The sequence below is a fragment of the Helianthus annuus genome, chromosome 11 (genome assembly GCF_002127325.2).
Source record: "Helianthus annuus cultivar XRQ/B chromosome 11, HanXRQr2.0-SUNRISE, whole genome shotgun sequence".
Lineage (NCBI taxonomy): Eukaryota > Viridiplantae > Streptophyta > Magnoliopsida > Asterales > Asteraceae > Helianthus > Helianthus annuus.
Genome location: NC_035443.2, coordinates 188960613 through 188974416, shown reverse-complemented (window position 1 = coordinate 188974416; position 13804 = coordinate 188960613). Strand labels below are relative to the sequence as shown.

Below are 13804 nucleotides of genomic sequence, written 5' to 3'. Positions count from 1 at the left end.
TTCTAGAAACAGGGGAATCCAAGATGAAAGACGAAGAAGATTACAAGGAAGATCACGGAAAAGAAAAGGATGATGAAGATGCAAAGGAAACAGTAAATGATGATAAAGAAGAAGCGAAGAGAACACAGGGGATAACTGGTCACCGACACCGGTTATGAAAAAAATAGACAAGAATCATAATGAATTGTTCTTCAAAGATGATATGAAAATTCATGATACAAAGAAAAGGAAAATTGAAAATGAATCTTTGATCAAAAGAAGGAAATCGGCAGCCTCTGATTTTGATAGAAATGAAACAGTAAAACAAGGAAAAGGAATGAGAAGAACAGTGGCACAGATTAGCGACAAGCAAAGAAAAGATATTGCGACAGAAACAGGACTTTTAGCGACGAATGAAAAGATACTAGCAACAACAGATTGGAAATTAAGCGATCCCGATATCGAAAATTTCAGAACTGTTGATGCACTATTTTGTGTCTGTCACTAGTCTTGTAATTACATTACGATGTATTTTGTACGGTCTTTTATAGTTTATCGAGTCTGTATTTGCCGTCGACCAAGTCGGATATCCTCCTATCCGCTTGTGTCCGACTTGTTTGTCTCCTTTTGGTTTGTAATGCTATAAGAACGATGCATGTTGCATAAAGGGTAGTTCTGTCATTTGTTAACTGTTGTTTGCTGTCTGTTTGCAGCAAACAACTACAACTGAACTATTGCAGCCTTCGACGAAACAGGCTGTTTCGTCGAACACAAGACGACGAAACAGACTCTTGTCCATTTCACTGTGTTTCGTGGTCTGCGACGAAACAAACTTGTTTCGTCGGACTTTGGGCTTCTTCAGGCCCAAGTATATGGACCCTTGTGTTTCGTCGAGCCCATGTTGATTTCGTCGATGCCTTGAGCCCAGCTGCTATATAAACACCCTCTGTTTCGTTTAGAACTTAGAGATGAGAGCATACCCAAAAAGTTATTCTGTCTAGACTGTGTTTGTATCCGTTTGTATTCTCATCCAATTTAATCAATTGAGTGTGTTTCATTGGTTAAACCACTGTTATTACTGCTTTGTATGTTTGATTTGGCTTAGTTATGTGGATTCCGCACACGTGACTTTGTTTGGTATAAACAAGGATTAGGTTGTGTTATCGATCCTCCGATTTCAGGACCTACAAGAACTACCTTACTCGGCATCACGAAACAAATCAAGGTGGATCTATGGACGCATCATGACAAGTTTAAAGAAAAATGCGTATATCATGGATGAAAACGAGACGAGTCATTACGGATGCTAAGTTTAGGGGATGGTATTAGTATATAAACTTAGCATTAGGAATTTATTAATATCATCATCATCATCATCATCATCATTATTATTATTATTATTATTATTATTATTATTATTATTATTATTATTATTATTATTATTATTATTATTATTATTATTATGTTAGCATAGTTAGAGGCGGTTATCAAACTAACCGGCTGAGTATATATATGTAATCTCTGTATGAACATTAGGATTAATCAAGATATTTTCTATACAATATCCAAATGCAAGTTTCTCGGTTCTCTGTACAAACACACACACAAACATGAATACGATGACGATTATGATGACGACTTCCGCTAACAGTACAAGACTGTCAGGAAGAGTGTCACCGGGAATTGTCACTAGCAATGTTGATAGTTGAAGTTACGTTAAGAAAAGTGTTGCGAAGAGTGTCGCCTGGGTCATTGTCATCTGAGTGTCGTTGGAGTCAAACGAGTGTTCGAAGATGAAGATTTGTGGTGTCGCAAAAAAAAAAAGATCTACCAAAACCCTGGTCCAAAAATCAAGATCAGAAATCGATCATAGATGCAATACCACTCTAATAGAAAACATTGTTATCATTTGGATATCAATTTGCGATGATCTAGGTTGAAAAACAAGCTCCGATGTCGTCGGAGTGTGGTGGCTGAGTGGCGGCATGTGGCGGCGGCATCGGTGTCAACTCTGCTACCAAGCTAATATACATTTACGTGTGTAATGTTGGAATTCGTTTGATCTTGCAGCGGATAAGCATGAGTCAGACATATCAGATGTCAATATTGAAGTGATATTGAAGCACCGATAAGAACAGGGATATGAACGAATGAATGCGAATGACGATAAGCAAACGTATGGACAAAGATTATGGTGGGATAATCTGTCTTGGTAACCATAAAAGTTACCGGTTATTACATATATATATGTGTAACTATGGCGGTTGATTTTGGCGGCAATAACTGTCATTAGGCAGTTTGAAAATCACCCGCTCAAGATCCGACCCACCACTTGTTACATAACATCCGAATATTTCTTATAGTTCACTACATAACATACATATATCATAAACATAATAAAGTTTAAATATTCATAGTTAACATCCTCCCTTAAACTTGATTATGGTTTCATCTTCATCATCACGCTCCTGTTGGCTTCGTCTACCGCTTTACGTGCTTCATTAAAATTGAAACGGCGGCGTTTCTTGTGCAGACACCAAGATCCTTCCCAGCTATTCCCAGCATACAAAGCGTAATGCTCTGTCGTCCCTTCTTCCAGCATCGGATCATCAGCACTTTTGCAGTTTCTTGCTTGTTCATTTCCTGCCATGGGGTTTTCTTGTTGTTCCACCATTTCTTTATCTTGCACTTTTTGTTGTACAGATTTGAACTTTTAATAATACACAAGAACGTATAAATACATAGCATAGATGACTCTAACAAAATCACCATCTTGATATTCGAAACCGAGATCTTTCGCTATAGCCGGCCACAAGTTGTCAACTGTGACTTCTTGATAACCTCCATCCTTTTCAACCATGACGTAAAGGCTGAGTAAATCTATTCTTCTTCCATCATCTAATACCGGTGGTATGGATCTTGAGGTTATTCCCAGTTTTTCTTTCAGAAACCAACCCACCATGATTTCGAACTTCATTTCAAGATCATGCTTGTATTTGAATACAAAGTCACGATCATCAATCATATCTAATAGGGCTTTACAGTCAGAGAATTCCTTGAATTCTAGTTCCCTTATGATCATTCGACTCCAATCAAATTCATTTTCATTCGAAACATTTAAGGTTTCCAAGTATGAATTCAAATAGTCATTCTTATATTTTTCGTTCACATCATTCAAATTCTGGATTTTTTGTATTTGTTTCATCCCTAATTCTTCTTCTTTTTTTGATAAACCAGAGATCTCATTTATGGTATTAACAACGGGTGTCGAAAACATCGGGTAAATCCTACAAGTGTCACCATTTTTCTTGACGGTGAAGCCTTGTAACGTTAACTGTTTCATGCTTAGAACATTTCTGTCCAATTCACGGGTATAAAAAACGCTTTGTATCTTCAGTTTTTCGTTGTTAGACTTAACTTCAACACACCCTATTCCCCGGATGAACAGAAAATCATTTTCACCAGTTTTCGTGTCAACACCAACCAAATGCTTAATTCGTTTAAAAACATTTATATTACCGGCGTAGTGATGAGAGAACGAGTTATTGACCGCCTTCCGTGCCAGTCACTATCATTTCACTCCGATCTCCTGCATCCATCCTGTGTGTTTGGATTCCGGCATTAACCGCTTGGTTGATTAGTTGTGTTGCTTCATCATGCTCTTTTGATTTACATGAATAAATTTGATGCCCTGGCAGGTGACAATAGAAACACAATTTCACCCTTCGTTTGTTCTTCGTCCCTTCATGATGTTCGTCATAACAGTGTTGACATGGTAGTGTTGTGGAAGAGATTCTAATTTCTGCGGGATTTCTGAACGTGGCTCTGATACCACTTTGTTGGAATTCGTTTGATTTTGCAGCGGATAAGCACGAGTCAGACATATCAGATGTCAATATTGAAGTGATATTGAATCACCGATAAGAACAAGGATATGAACGAATGAATGCGAATGATGATAAGCAAACGTATGGACAAAGATTATGGTGGGATAATCTGTCTTGGTAACCATAGAAGTTACCGGTTATTACATATATATATGTGTAACTATGGCGGTTGATTTTGGCGGCAATAACTGTCATTAGGCCGTTTGAAAATCACCCGCTTAAGATCCGACCCACCACTTGTTACATAACATCCGAATATTTCTTATAGTTCACTACATAACATACATATATCATAAACATAATAAAGTTTAAATATTCATAGTTAACATGTAATTGTGAAATTATTGTATGGATTGTGATTAGGGTTTTACAATGAGGAGTGGTTATTTTTCATATTTACACAATCCTACTTCTGACTATCTTTACATAATATGACATCTAACTATTATTGTACTGTGTCTAATAAGAATGGACGGTTGCGTTGGTTTATCTCATGTTGCATCGAATCCTTAAATAGGGCAGCAAAACAGTTTGTAATGGGCCGGTCAGTTGTATATTTGCAATTCATAGTTTGATAATAAGAAGTGCGGTATTGTATTGTATTGTATTGTGTCACATAGCCTTAAGGTAGCGTTCGTTTCATGGAATGGAATGTAATGGAATTAGGAAGTTTTCTTTGTAAAATTGATCTTGGTTGGGGGAGGGAGTAATTTGAAATCCCATGAATTTCTTTAATCAATGAAATTTGTGACTATTTCAACATTCCATTCCATTCCTTCATTAGAGTGAAGGATTTCTAAGGAATGTTGAAATAGTCACAAATTTCATTGATTAAAGAAATTCATGGGATTTCAAATTCCTCCCTCCCCCAACCAAGATCAATTTTACAAAGAAAAACTTCCTAATTCCATTCCATTCCATTCCATGAAACGAACGCTACCTAAATGGTTTTGCCTTCTCATTCACTTTCATCTCCTGTTTTGCTCAATGTTTTACTTAGGCATACAACCAGTTTGCTCACCTAGAAATCCAGCTTGAAGAGATAGTATCCGCCACAAACAACTTTGCACCTGAAAATCTGATTGCGGAAGGTGGATTTGGAAAGGCTTACAAGGGACAACTGCGAAGATCCGGACAATTGATTGATATTTATGCACGGAGGTTAGATGATGAATATGGGCAAGGAGACAATCAGTTCTGGACTGAGATTTCAATGCTTTCTAGTCTCCAACATGAAAATATCATCACTCTTTTTGGATTTTCTGATGAAGATGATGAAAAAATCATCATTTATGAGCATGCAATTCACGGAAGTCTAGATCAACACCTTAGTGATCCAAATCTCACATGGTTCCAAAGACTGAAAATATGTTTAGGTGTTGCGCGCGGATTGAGTTACATCCATTATGATGTCATACATTGTGACATCGATAGCTCTAAAATAGTTTTGGATAAAGACTGGGAACCTAAAATATTTGGTTTTGAACATTCCACAAAATATCCTCAAAGTTGGAGGCATCGCCTTCTCTTCTCTCACAACTTTTACAACCCAAATATGACGCCCAAATATGATGTATATTGTTTTGGTGTATTGTTGTTTGAAATCCTTTATGGGAAGAAACCAATGAAAACAGAAGATGGTGTTAAGGTAGAACTGGATGACATCATCAATCCAAAGTTAAGGAAGCAAATGGACAGACAATCGTTGGGCGACTTTAAAAAAATTGTTTATAACTGCTTAAGTGAATATCCTGTGCAACGCCCGACTATGGATGATATTGTCAAAAAACTTGAGGACGTGTGGGAACTTCAATGTCAACACGAAAATATTGTAAGATCGACTTTTTAGTTTTTGTTTTCCTTCATTCTTTAGTAATTATTATCTTATTATTTGTATGTTTTCTTATTATTGTCCATTTTGGTAATCTGTATTTAAAGGAACATTCCCCATCCACAGACGAAGGTACATCATCAAACCTCCTGAAGGTAATAAAATTTATTTTTAAAATGTGATACGACATTCACATTACTTCACATTCTGAAATGTGAAGTCTTCATTTATTGAATTTTCAATCCTTCTCATATTAATTTATATATGTAATATTTATAAAAATTGAATTATTGGAAAATAAAATAAAATGTAAATTTTATTTCGATCCTCTTAGTTCAGCTTTTCTAATGTTAATGTAAAATTTTTTATGGGTTTTATTCTTTAAAACAAACCTTACAATAAAGTAACTAGGGGTGAGCAGGTTATGGTTCTAAAACCACGAAACGATGAACCGAACGAGTACCACAATGGACCCGAACTTTTTTGCTTTGGAAGGGACGGTTCACGGGTTTCAGAATTCTCAAAAAAATGGTCCCGAGTCAGAGTCAGTTCCTGTTCCAACCCATGGGTATTGAAATAGAACTGACAGGTTTAAATTTCATGTTAAAATATAATACATATCTGTTAGAAAAATTAGTAGATACCATACAAATTTAAGCAATCTAATTTGAAGGTTCGTTTGATTGATGCTACTAGTTTGACTTGTTTTTTTAATTGTTTTAGCTACTGTACAAAAGTTGATTGTTTTATGTTTTGAACTTAGGTTGGTTTTATTGTTTTTTAGCTATTGGACAACATGTTAAGAGGTTGAGAATCATTCCAAACGAGTGCCATCATTTTTTTCACAAAAACCATTTTGTTGCATGCCTAAAGCGAATTCATTATACATTGTTTGTTGCAAGCCCAAAAAGTAACTTCTTTGTAACTTTGTATATGGTTCTACGGGTCTAATAGGGTATAGGATCCGTGAGACCCTTCTTAAACTTGAACCGTTGTCTTCTTTTAAAGGGTCTGGTCCGGTTCTTATATTTTAAGATAAACGGTTTTGGGTCTAGTCGGTTCTTGAAGGTTCGAAACCTTTGCTCGCCCCAAAAAGTAAAGGCACTCAAAATATGTACTAAACATTGACAGCACAATAATTTTTTTTATGAAATTATTAATAATATAATAACTCTTCAAATGAAAATTGCATTGACATAGAAAGTAAATGGGCAACAAGGTGCAACACTATCATTTTTAAATAACAACCTCATATACCTATATATATATACGTGTGTGTGTGTGTATATATATATATATATAGGTAGAGGATCCTGTACATTAATCCAGAAGTGTGAGAAGTGTATTATAACACTATATATAACAGTATATAACACCATATAAACACCGTATAACACAATGTAACACCATATAACACTATGTAACACTATATAACATTATATAACAAATATAACACTATATGTCTTATAGCATTTCTATGATAGATGTATAGTGTTATATATTGTTATATAGTGTTACATAGTGTTATATGGTGTTGTATGGTGTTACATAGTGTTATACGGTGTTTATATGGTGTTATATAGTATTATATATAGTGTTATAATACACTTCTCACACTTCCTGAATTAAAGTACACTATCCCTACCCTGTGTATATATATTCAGCAAATTAAATAATAAACGCCTAAGTTTTCTCCACATTGTACAACACAAACTGCACCGGGTTAAAAATTCTGTGGTGTTTCGTTTTTATATTGTAGTTACTTGTGACGTTCTTAATGAACGAATGAAATGTTAAAAATTAGATGTTTCAGATTATTTATTAAATAACTGTTTGATTAGGTGTTTTCCTGCAGTTTCTTGTTTTGTTATTGTTAATATATTTTTAGCATACATTTTATCTTCTAATTTTGTGTAAAATATGAATAGGTTATCTGGTACCAAATGGGTAAAGAGGGAAAAAGCCCGCTTTTAGTTGCTATTCTACTAAACACCAATAGGGGCAACAGCGTGTCGCCGCTATTTCCTAGGTTAAACCCCAGCCGTTGGATAATTATAAGAAATGGATGGCTGGGGTTTAAAATGGGGCATTGTGTTCCGGATCGACCAATAGCAGCAACATATGGCGTGTCGCCGCCATTGCTGTCCCCGCTAATGATACCTTTTTCTTGTTGTGATACAAAATAACCAGGGTATATTTTATTTTAACTATCTTAATTTCATCATTCTAGTTGTAGCATTTTGGACTAGAGTAATTCTTATTACACTACAACTAGAGTAATATATAATAAGTACCTTGTTTAGTTGAAAATTACTCTACATAATTATTTGTATATATAGGAAATTAATTCCATTTTTACCACATCTCACCCCTGTATAAAGAATAATAAACCTGCTACTATTTATAAAGTTCTTTTGATTTAGATAGCTAGGCGTGGGATGAACATATATAGTTTGAGATCACAATTTTGACTCTAATTTATTACCAGTTATCACCCTTGCTACCTTGTACATACAAGCTGACACTTCCGTCATCTCTTCTTGCATTATTTTATAGATGAAATGGATGAAGATTCCACTAAGTGAAATAAGGGCAGCTACAAAAGATTTTAATGAAGCACACTTTGTAGCATCTGGTGGGTACGGTTCAGTTTATAAAGCAGAACTTGATATTGTAGGTCCGTGTTTCGGGATCCAATCCGTGATTTTCATGATAATGTTCATAGATGGAAGAGATAAAGAGATGATAACAAACAACTTTTGTATTAATCCGGTAGTAAACATTACAAGTCGGCCCGATTACATGATAACCGAACTAATACCAAAGAAGTATACATCCAGGGAGAAATCAAGTGGTGATTTCTCCCGGTGAGGACTCAAACCTCCTATCACTCTCTAGCACACACTTGTGCTCTCACTCATGTGTTCTACAAGACAAGGTGTTGGTATTTATACCAAACACAGGCTGCACAGTCGAAGGATCAAGCTGACTATCTGTCGACCATCTAGCTTTCGAAAGACACATACATACCTCGAAGGATCACATATCCTTCGAGGTCCATCCTTCGATGGATATCTTTCGAGCTCATCGAAGGATACACAATCCTTCTATGCCTTATCCTTCGACACCAACATTAACAACCATAACTTGTCTTGCAACAACACACGGTCAACCGAATAACCCTCTCGTTTGACCACTTCAAACGAGCGGGTCTATACACGTTCGATAGACCGTTTCACTAACTATTACAATTTCAGCGTAAAATAATAACTAATCTATTCGACAAGCATCGGACACAAAATCTGCATCAACAAATTCCCCCTTGTCCGTTGCTGTCGAATGCTGAAAATGCAACTGCAATCATCGATCTTCAGTCAAGTAATCATCTTCTCTGCGAAAACAAATTCCCCCTTGACCAATGATCCAGGTAAGTAGTATCTTGATGCTCATTGTAAAATATTTCCCCCTCAGAGTGCGCGCATCCGTGTTGAGTGTTGTGCAATTTCCTCAAAGGACTCAATTGACCGATCTTCCGCTGATCTTCCAATACTCCAACCGACATTTGATAAGGGTTCCATTCTTTAACAACTGCATCAAGTCTTGATCTTCAAGCATACTACATTGATAGAGATTTCTGGTGAACTGTCTTCTGTAAACCGTCTTTGTGGAATCGACCAAGTAATGCACTTTAATCTTCAGCATCAACACTCAGGAAAGTCAGCTAGACCAAGTGTATCCCTTGCAAGCTCAACCAAACGGCACGCTTAGTTGAACTACATCCAGATCTCATTGTCTCGCCTTTGTGAAGTCGACCACGTAATGCACTACGGATCTTCAGCATCAGTACCCAGGAAGTCAGCTTGACCAAGTACATCGTTTGCAAACTCAACGAATTGAGTTACCCCCAGATCCCTGTAAAATCCCAAAGAAACATCAAACCCAAAAACCGAATCCTGCAGGTCTTCAGCCTTGAATTATCAACTTCCATAAAGATTCCCCAGGTCTTCAGTAAACAGCGCTTTGAAACAACTGTCGACTTTAGATACCTGTATGTTTCCGTGCAAAACCCTTCACGCTGGCTGGAGAATTAATTAAAATCCTCAAATATGTGTCTGTGCAAAACATTCCACGCAGAACCCCCTTGTCTCACCAGAAAATCACAAACTCTACCACCTGTGATTGCGTTTAGAGATTTACCGAAGAAATTCAACAAATGAAAATTTTTATCCCCCCATTTCTTTGGTAAAATCTCTAAACCTTAACAGATTCTTTCCACTTCAAAGAAACTGTCGTCAAATGTTCACCAATTCCCTCCACTGAGCGGAACTGTCATCAATCTTCATTGAATATTCTCGGTTCCGAAAATTCACGAACATGACTTTCTTCTTTGCATAATCTAGTTGAATAAGAGCGTCCCCTGGTACCCCGTAGGATCGGACTAGTATCCCCCCAAAGATCCAAAGACTTTGTGGACTCGTTAGGACCTGTATAGACGTTCCAGGTTCATACGTTCGTCTTCAAATGCGAGAATATGACAATAAACAAAATCCTTTCGAACATTTCCGAATAACCGGTAACAATCATAAATACTGATGCGCGGAAGCGAACATATCGTGTTGTTTTTGGCCCATAATAGTCGCGTTACCATTTTTGACACTACATCGGTAACCGTGACTACCCCACAATTTTCAAACATCAAGCTTTCATCATCTTCTGTTTTCATCGTTCCGAATCATTCCGCGCGCTCCCAAAATCCATATGACCTTGATATTAGGAACGCGATTCAGATCAACTCCGCAAATACCCGACCCCACTCTTAGTTCTTGTAGGCCCAATCAATGAGCAGTTTGCCTAAACCCATTAAACATTAAAATGCAAAGTTTATAAACAAACTGTCCACCACCCAAATTCCATTCCATGCGGCCCATGTGTTTCAATTATTGTTTATTGTTTAATTGGCCCAATACACCGCCCCTATAAGCCGTCCATATTGTTTTCACAGTCAATTGCACCAAGAACTCGAAACAACCCGGTTTTCAAAATGCAATTGAAAACATCACAGCCGACAACCATCATGACATGTCTGACCCCCTTGATAACAACAAACAGCCGACAATTCCACTCTTCGAAATATCCTTGGGCGGTGCTTTGGGCAGTTAACACAAACAACAAATAGCAAGTTCATTGGTTACTTTGGCGGTGCACAGCAAACACAAAAAGTTATTTATTATTTCATCTTTATAATCAAAATTCATAAAGCTTGATGTGTGTTGCCGCCCACTAAAGTCAATGGTTCATTAATAATTGTTGACCGCCCAATCCCAGTCCTCATTTGATCACCGCCCCACTACTTCATTTGGCCCAATCACATTGCTTCACTTTTCTCATCAAAAGTCAACAACCGCCCCCCCCTTTTTTTTTATTTATTTAAACATCCTTCGAAGTTGTTGGGGGTTTCGAGCACATATCTTTCGGTCTCGAAAGATGATTCACAGATCAGTTTCTGTCTTTCGAACAGATTTGATCTTTCGAGGTTGTGAGATAATCCTTCGAGAAAAGAATAATCTTTCGAAGGTTGTGAGGTTGACTTTTCTGGCACATGTCAGATCTGAATCTGACACACATCAGCTGCTGTCAGAACTGATCTTTCACAAATTTGACCCTTCGAAGCAAGAATGATCCTTCGAAGATAGTTGGGTTGACCTTTCGAGGTTGTTTTTGGGTGGAGGTTGATCCTTCGATTGAATGACAGACCTTTCGAAGTTTTTCACATCTTTCAACACATGAAGATGTGAAGAACATCAAGAACACAGACATCTGGGTAAATTTGCAGATTCAATGAAAACGTTTGTACACGAATTTTGATGAAGAAAACTTGAAGATTTAGGAGAAAAACATAAAACCCAACACTCGTTTTATCACAGATCTGGATATTCGGGTCCAGATCTGAGTTTTTCTCACTTTCACCTTTTTTACATCTTGAACAAAAACCCACAAAAATCACAGATCTAGAGCACATGTGACTTAGTAAACGGTTAGTTTTACTAAATCGGGCACCATGGCTCTGATACCAATTGTAGGTCCGTGTTTCGGGATCCAATCCGTGATTTTCATGATAATGTTCATAGATGGAAGAGATAAAGAGATGATAACAAACAACTTTTGTATTAATCCGGTAGTAAACATTACAAGTCGGCCCGATTACATGATAACCGAACTAATACCAAAGAAGTATACATCCAGGGAGAAATCAAGTGGTGATTTCTCCCGGTGAGGACTCAAACCTCCTATCACTCTCTAGCACACACTTGTGCTCTCACTCATGTGTTCTACAAGACAAGGTGTTGGTATTTATACCAAACACAGGCTGCACAGTCGAAGGATCAAGCTGACTGGTCGACAGATCATCTGTCGACCATCTAGCTTTCGAAAGACACATACATACCTCGAAGGATCACATATCCTTCGAGGTCCATCCTTCGATGGATATCTTTCGAGCTCATCGAAGGATACACAATCCTTCTATGCCTTATCCTTCGACACCAACATTAACAACCATAACTTGTCTTGCAACAACACACGGTCAACCGAATAACCCTCTCGTTTGACCACTTCAAACGAGCGGGTCTATACACGTTCGATAGACCGTTTCACTAACTATTACAATTTCAGCGTAAAATAATAACTAATCTATTCGACAAGCATCGGACACAAAATCTGCATCAACAGATATAGAAATTCAAAATTTATCAATAGAGGGTGAATGGCCAAATATAAGAACTAGAACAACCGTAGCCATAAAACGCATAAAAAAGAAGCAAGACGAGGACAGTAAACAAGGATTTTTAACAGAAATTGAATTGCTTACAAGTTGTAAGCATCCCAACATTATCTCCCTTCTTGGCTTCTGTGTGGAAGCTGATGATATAATTCTTGTGTATGAATATGCTTCTAAAGGAAGCTTGAGTGATTATTTGGGAAGCACTTGTAAAAATATTAATCTTACTTGGGCCAAAAGAATACAAATTTGCCTTGATATTGCACATGGAATTAATTACCTTCACACAGATATGGAGGGCAAACCAAGGATAATACATCGCGATATAAAGAGTGAGAACATTTTGTTGGATGAGAATCTAAATGCGAAGGTTGCTGACTTTGGGCTCTCCAAATTCCAGCCCACAAATCAACAAGCGAGCACTATTCATACAATTCATCTTGCAGGCACAGAATTTTATATAGATCCAGAGTATCAGACTTCATTTAAGTATAAAAAGGAATCAGATGTTTATTCGTTTGGAGTGGTTTTATTTGAGATGCTATCTGGAAGGTTGGCCTATGATCCAATTTACACGGGGGAAAATGACAAGGGGCTTGCACCCATTGCAAGGCGACACTATAATGAGGGGACACTAAAGGAACTAATAGATCCTAGAATGGTGGAAGAAGATGATGAACACATTGTTATCTTAAATAGAGGACCCAATCAAGAGTCTTTGGAAACATTTTCAAGAATCGCTTATCAATGTTTGGCGGAAACTCAAGCCAAGCGTCCGACATTAGAAGCTGTTATCAAAGAACTTCAGACTGCTTTAACCTTGCAAGTAAGAACTATTTTAAATAATACGATATTTTTCTTTATATCCCTTTTAGTAATTATCATGCACATTCATTAACATTGAAAAATGGAATATAGGATTTATAATCACTCTTTTTCACTAGTACATTAATATATGAACTTAAGTTACAAACCCTATGAAGGTAGAAGAGAGTTTTAACTAAGATAAAAATATAATACAGTGTGGACACAAAACTAAGAACCCTAACAAGCTTAGCTAATGGGCTTGATGGCTAACACTTCTCCTCAAGCTAGAATACATATATTAAATGCTCCAAGCTTGATACTATCAATTTTATAGTTCAAAGCTGATCTCATATAATCTATGTTTTGAATTACAATGTTCCAAGGTATAAATAAAGAGGAATAAAGAAACAAAATATGGTAAGTAAATAAAAAGATACATCTCCAATGAAGGAGATATATACGAATCTCAATACCCCCCCCCCAGTTGGAGTGCGAAGAGCTCGACCACCCAACTTGTCGATA

General features: G+C 36.9%; 2 protein-coding genes across 2 annotated transcripts; both read left to right on the top strand.

Annotated features, from left to right (window-relative positions):
• The first annotated feature begins 4334 nt into the window (after positions 1-4334).
• Positions 4335-5984, top strand: LOC118484244 (receptor-like protein kinase ANXUR1). Its single transcript, XM_035980246.1, has 3 exons — positions 4335-4346; positions 4867-5697; positions 5805-5984. Exons 1-3 carry the CDS (start codon positions 4335-4337, stop codon positions 5877-5879), a joined length of 918 nt encoding a protein of 305 aa, XP_035836139.1. The 3' UTR covers positions 5880-5984.
• Positions 5985-12767: 6783 nt separating this feature from the next.
• On the top strand, positions 12768-13402 carry LOC110889033 (calmodulin-binding receptor-like cytoplasmic kinase 2). The gene is made up of 2 exons (XM_022136522.1): positions 12768-13301; positions 13394-13402. Exons 1-2 carry the CDS (start codon positions 12768-12770, stop codon positions 13400-13402), a joined length of 543 nt encoding a protein of 180 aa, XP_021992214.1.
• The last annotated feature ends 402 nt before the right edge of the window (positions 13403-13804 follow it).